The sequence below is a fragment of the Leptonychotes weddellii genome, chromosome 16, assembly GCF_054177405.1.
Source record: "Leptonychotes weddellii isolate Sample4059 chromosome 16, ASM5417740v2, whole genome shotgun sequence".
Classification (NCBI taxonomy): domain Eukaryota; kingdom Metazoa; phylum Chordata; class Mammalia; order Carnivora; family Phocidae; genus Leptonychotes; species Leptonychotes weddellii.
The window spans coordinates 40697736-40704309 of NC_138384.1; the positions used below are offsets into that span (position 1 = coordinate 40697736).

The following is a 6574-nucleotide window of genomic DNA, read 5'->3' on the forward strand; positions in this document are numbered from 1 at the left end:
CTCCTGTGTCCGGAGAGTCTCCAGCTGGGGCCATCGGGGTGAGGTCCGGGACTCTTTGGTCATCGTCCCACGGTGGCTGATGGGCTGCCCAGCACGGAGTAGGTCCTTTGGTGGATCAGGATTGGTTTTGAACACTGGCCTGGGAATCCGCAAACCTGGGTCCCTCTGGCCGCATCTTCCCATGTGCCATGTGACCTCAAAAAGTGCGTCTCACTCCGTGGCCCCAGATTCCTCATCTGTGGGAAAGGGAAGAGAGGGCAGCAGGGGGGTTGGAGAGGCAGGTTCCTGCGAGGCCGCTGTGTGCACACCCCAAGTGTGGGCTCGGGGAAGGAGGGGGGTGCGGGGGGGTGGGTGGCTCTGGCAGAGCAGAGCTCCTCCCGGCCCGAGAGGGCGGCTGCCGCCCCCTCTGTCGGCTGTGGCCCTGTGGGAAGGTGGCCTGGCGTTGCTTGATCTGCTTTTCCAATAGAAGCCCGAAGTTGGGATTTTCATACTAAGTCTCTTGTGAAATGTTGGCTCCTAACTGGGACAGACAGATGGTGTGGCGGTACTGTGCGCTGGAACTTTCTGTGATGTTTATCCCGTGTCCCGTGTCTGCACTGTCATGGTCGGATGGAGCCATGGAGTACCTGCAGCGTCATGAGGGCAACTGAGGACTGGAGCTTCTGCTCGTATCATTTTAAGTAACCTTCATTTAAGCAGCCACCTGTGGCTCGTGGCCCCTGCAGGGGACGGCACAGTCGCATGCCCTTCCCCAGTCTGGGTTCCCGAGTGGCCACGTTCAAATCCCAGCTTTGCCACTTCCCGCCTTGTGTGGTCTCGGGCAGGTTACTTTGCCTCTTGTGCCTCAGTTTCCCCATCTGTAAAGGTAACAGTACCTAGCTGGTAGGCTAGGCTGGAAGGCTGAGTGAGGCGCTCAGGTGGGAGCTGTGGACCCTGGACCATGCATCTGTGTGCCTCTGCCACCTCAGCTCACAGGTGGGGGTGACGGTAGGACCTGTCTTCCAGCAGTTGTGAGTAACAAGACGGCCCACACTCAGCGGTGTGTAGATTCCTGTGGGCCTTCTCCCCAGGTCCCCGTACTGGCTCTTCACAGACTGAAATATCCTGGACCGCTTTGACGTGGCCCCCACCCCCGGCTGGCGCAGCCTCTCCTCCAGCCAGCACTTAGTGCTAGTACCAGTTAAATATTTTTAAAAGACATCCCCTGGTGTTGGTTACAATAATTAAAATGTAACTGCGTGGGCCAGATCGAATCTCTGGACTCTAAGTTTTGTTTTTGTTTTTTTAATTTTTATTTATTTGACAGAGAGGGAACACAAGCAGGGGGAGTGGGAAAGGGAGAAGCAGGCTTCCTGCTGAGCAGGGAGCCCAATGCAGGACTCGATCCCCGGACCCTGGGATCATGACCTGAGCCGAAGACAGACGCTTAACGACTGAGCCACCCAGGCGCTCCACTATGTTTTTTTTTAAAGTCTCACAGAGAAGTGTTAAAATTTGCATACCTGCCCAGCCCCAAGGTGTACTATCTATAACCCGGGCTAGGTCTCAAGGATCTTGGTTTACTCATTCCTAAGAGATTCATTATAGTACCTCCCTCATTTATTGACTGACTCTCACCAATATTTCCTAAGTGCTGATTGCCCAGCCTTGTTCTAGTCACGAGGGTGCATCAGTGAGCAAATTAGATAAAAAGCTCTCCCCTCGTGGAGGAAACAATGGTCAGATATTTCTCGAGGTAATAAATGCATAAAGAAAAATAAGGTATGGTAAGTAGAGTGGTTTGGGGACTTGAGGTGCTGATTTAGATTGGATGAAGCAGTCAAGGAAGGTCTCTTGGGAGGGTGTATCTGACAGATCACAAGGAAATGGGGAAAGCCATGGGGATCTCTGTGTCAGGCACGGTCACCTCAGGGCCTTTGCACTTGCTGTTCCTTCTGTCAGGAATATTTTACCAGGATGCATATCACTTCCTCTTCTTCCCCCCACCTTAGATCTTTGCTCAGATGTCACCTCAGCATGGCCTGTAGGCACTAAGATCAGCTGGTAAGGAAGAGTCCTGAATAGCCAGAGAGACTCCATGAAAATCTCTTAAAAGTATACCTCACACACAGATGTGACAGAATTCACCTGAAACATTATCATGTCTGGCACAAACTTTCAATAAAGCCTGGCTATTTTTATAATCTTTAAAATGTTTGAGATAGACCTGGAATCTGTTACCTTCCCAAGTTATCATCCAGGGCAGGACTTTGCCTTCTCCCACAGCCGGTTCTAAAGACTGTCCAAATTCCATTTGAATGTCTCCCGTGATGGGAAGCTCACTCCTCCAACTACCCCAGTACAGGGCCTAACTTGACTCCCAGTAGTTGGGCCACGAGGTTTGGCTCTCCGCTTTGGGCAACAGAGCCAGTTTGAGTAGGGGGATGTGGGGGGGGGCCTCAAATGTCAACCTTAGAGTCTTGGAGGGTATTTTTCTTTCTTTTTTTCTTTTTGTTTTTTTAAGTAGGCTCCATGCCCAGCGTGGAGCCCAATTCAGGGCTTGAACTCAACCTGAGATCAAGACCTGAGTTGAAATCAAGAGTCGGACGCTTAAGCAACTGAGCCACTGAGGCATCCCTCAGAGTGTACTTTGAAGGCACTGGGGAGCCATGCAGGAGAGGGACATGGTCAGATTTGTACTTAGACCCATAGACCAGAGTGGTCACGGCTGGGAGAGAGGAATCGGGGCTATGGGACTCAGAGAAGGTGCGTGGCCACCTTGGTGTTAGGGAAGTGCCTGCAGGAGGGGGAATCTGCCAAGAAAGGAATTCAATAGAGGAGGGAGTAGAGAGGACTCCAGCAGAGGAAAGACCTGTGTGAAGGAGCCTGGGGTGTCTGCACAGTGACCATGACCCTCCCCTGCTCAAAAGACTTTCATGACTCCAGTCCTCAAGATTAAGAGGAAACTTTTTTTTTTAATTTTTTTTGGGGGGGAGCCTGGGTGGCTCAGTCGGTTGAGGGACAGACTCTTGATTTCAAAAGGCTCAGGTCATGATCCCGGGGTTGTGGGATGGAGCTCAGCATCCAGCTCTGAGCTCACTGGGGAGTCTGCTCTCCCTCTCCCTCTCTCTTCCTCTGCCCTTCCCCGCACTTGCGTGCTCTCCATAATTAATGAATCTTTAAAAAAAAAAAAAATTGTATTTTTAAGTACTCTACACCCAGTGTGGGGCTTGAACTCACAACCCCAAGATCAAGAGTCGCACGCTCCACCAGCCGAGCCAGCCGGGCACTCCTAAGAGGAAACTCTTTAACTGAACTCTCTCCTTCATTAAGAATTGATGAGCACTTGTGTATGCCCGGTTCTGCTGGGCTATACTTTACTGATCATTCTATCTTCTCTAAAACAAAAATAATTTTGTAAATCGAACCTGTATTTCCCCCTGTAAGTATTAGCCTGTAAGTATTCAAATGTTTTCTTGCGGGGCGGGGGGGCGGGGAAGGAGTTGGCGTCACCTAAGGACTTTACTCAGCACCTGGCACAGAACGTTTATGACCAAGAGGCTGGAGCATCTGCTCCCACCACCGGGTTTTTCTTGCCGTGGTCCGGGAATACTTAGGGGCTTCTGGAGGGCCTGGGGGTGCCCCCTCGCCCCATTGTGAGAGAGCGGGTTCCCCTTGATCTGTGAAGACGGAATTTCCTGCCCATTTGCTGCTCACACCTTCCGGAGGCCAAACGGGCGGCCCAGCTGCGGCCCAAAGGGGGAGGGGCGCGGCCGTCCGGCAGATGGCGGCATTTACATACAGCTGGAGCCCCCTCGCAGGCGGGGGGCCCCTCACCCCGGCGTCTGGTGCATCCGTGATGCGGGGTTTGGAAGGGTGGCTTTGTCTTCCGGAGGGGAGCACACACACCGCGCATGTACACACACAGGTCCACAAAGAACCCCGGATCTTTATCGTACCCACACATGGCTACACCCATGGACTTCCCAACACCTAATCTCTTTCACACTCGGACGCTCGGTTATTCACAGCTGACACAGACCCTACCACACACACACACAGCCACCTAGAGGTACCTGCACAGACCACAAAGAGGTTCATGTGACTCCACACAGTGGTTCAGGATCTCACATTTACTCCTATACACACACAGAGAAGCATCCACAACAGCCGCACAATCCCCCAAAGTCACACAATCATGAAGTCACGTACGCCTATGTTCTCCCATGCAGGTGCACACGCATACACGCACACACAACCACAGAATCTTACAACCTCGCAATAGTCTTAACCATATACAACTTTAGGCACACGTGGAGCCACGTAGTCTCAGCTAGGCACACAATCACAAAGTCACGTACAGCCTCCAGCCAGCTCTTGCTCACACCACACGCACGCACAGAATCTTAAAATCATATATAACCTCACACACTGGCTTAGCCCCCTAGCCCCACCCCATCCTCACACACAAAGTCGTGCCCAAACCACACACAAGACCGCACGCTCACTACATTGCCAGTGCCCATACCACCATTCACGGTTGCTCCAGCAAGCTCCCCTTCCCCTGCGACCTCCTCCCCTGGGGTCTCCCGGAGCCCGGCGGCTGCCTGAAGGGGCGGAGCCGTCCCCTCAGATATAAGGCTCGGGAGCTAGCCGCTGCGGCTCCCAGCACCCCCCGAAAGGCCATGGTCAGCCCGCAGATGCCCCAGCTCCTGCCCCGGACGGTGATCCTGGCGCTTATTTTCCTTCCCCAGGTCAGAGCAGGAGTGGAAAGGGAGGAATGGGAAGGGGTGCGACCCCGGGGTCTTGGGGAGGGGCCGCGGGGCGGACGGGACGCCTGGACCCCGACGCCTCCTCACCCTGCGCCCCTTTCCGGCCCCAGGCACGGCCGGCAGGCGTCTTCGAGCTGCAGATCCACTCTTTCAGGCCGGGACCAGGCCCGGGGGCCCCGCGGTCCCCCTGCAGTGCGCAGGGCCCGTGCCGCCTCTTCTTTAGGGTCTGCCTGAAGCCGGGGGTCTCCGAGGAGGCCGCCGAGTCTCCGTGCGCCCTGGGCGCGGCGCTGAGTGCGCGCGGACCCGTCTACACCCAGCAGCCCGAAGCGCCCGCGCCGGACCTGCCTCTGCCGGACGGCTTCATGCGCGTGCCCTTCCGGGAAGCCTGGCCGGTGAGAAACGCGTGCTTGGAGGCCTTACCCAAACCTCTACGGCCTTCTGCCCTCCAACTTCCAAGACCCCAACCTTTCCCCCTGGGGACCCCAAATTCCCAGACCAGTAACTATCATCTAGAATCCCACATTCTTAGACCCTGTGGGCTACCCACAGTGGACCCCAAATTTCTGAATCCCACTTCCCCTTTAGGGATCCCAAATGTTCTGACGCCCACCCTGCATGCTTGGGACCCCAAGTTCCCAGAACCTCAAACTCACCTTCTGTAAATCCTAAATTCACAGAACCTTACCTCTGTTCCTTGGGGATCCCTAAACATTGGAATCCTTATCTTTATCTTCAGATCTCCCTGCACTTAGGGACCTTCCCACACCCTGTCTCCCCAATCTCCTCTCACCTTATCCCTACTCAGATCTTCCCGTTGGGGCCCGTATTCATGACTTTTACCTCCAAAATCCTATCTCCTATCCCACAACCCCAAAAGCAGACAGGTGAACAGACCTGTACTTGAATTCTAGACCCCTGTCCTTTTGGGCAAAGTGGCTTTCCCTGTTCCAGCCTCAGTTTCCCCATCTGTAAAATGGGATCATCATGGTACCTCACAAGGGTCCATCTTGAGGGATTCAACCAGGTATCTCCAGTCTAGTGTTTACCCATAGGAAGTGCTCAATAAAGGAAGCCCAAACTGTCATTCCTTCCCTGGGCCAGCCCCTCTGGGAATTGTCCCTTGTCTGCCTGGTCCCTGAATGACCTCCCCCCCGCAAAGTCTGGCCTTCACTGAGTATCCACCCTGACCACTGTCTTCCATTCTTTCCTCTCCTTCCTCCACCCAACCAGGGCACCTTCTCTCTCATCATCGAAACCTGGAGAGAGGAGTTAGAACAGATTGGAGGTGAGTGTCTTCAGTCATCAGACTAAAGTGCAGACTGTGGGGGCTCCAGGGAGTTGGGACCCCATGTAAGATCCAGGATAGTGACATGGGGCTGTCTATAGGGTGGAGCATTCACGGGATCCCCCCCCTGCGGTGTCCTCACAGCTCCTGGAGTGCGGTGCTGGGTGTTGGTAGTCCCAGGGCTCTTGGCAGGTCGGTGTAGGACTGTCCTGGGACTGGATGTAGGAGTCTGTGGCCTGATGCCAGGCAAAGTACACTCTTACTACCTTGGAATCGAAGCCACCAGAGCAGGAGGATATAGCCCAGTCCTGTACTATCACCATCAGAGTTTGATAAGCCGGGGTACAGAAGGAGTTACTTCTGGTTCTTCTATTCAAAGCTCTGTCATGGTGTCTACATAGGGGTCCCAGAAGCCCTACGGGACATCGCATGTTGACCAGAGTGAATATTGAGCAAAGGTTTCAGGGAGGGAGATGGGGTGATTTTCTTCTTTTTTAAAAAAGATTTTATTTATTCATTTGAGACACAGAGAGAGAGC

At 53.9% G+C, this 6574-nt stretch overlaps 1 protein-coding gene across 1 annotated transcript in view; it reads left to right on the forward strand.

Moving 5' to 3' along the window:
• Positions 1–4664: 4664 nt before the first annotated feature.
• DLL3 (delta like canonical Notch ligand 3) overlaps positions 4665–6574 on the forward strand; it is a 9023-nt gene continuing 7113 nt past the window's right edge. Inside the window, exons 1-3 of the mRNA XM_081806878.1 lie at positions 4665–4733; positions 4862–5143; positions 5982–6036. Of these exons, the coding sequence (XP_081663004.1) occupies positions 4665–4733; positions 4862–5143; positions 5982–6036 (406 nt within the window). The remainder of the gene's footprint in view (positions 4734–4861; positions 5144–5981; positions 6037–6574) is intronic.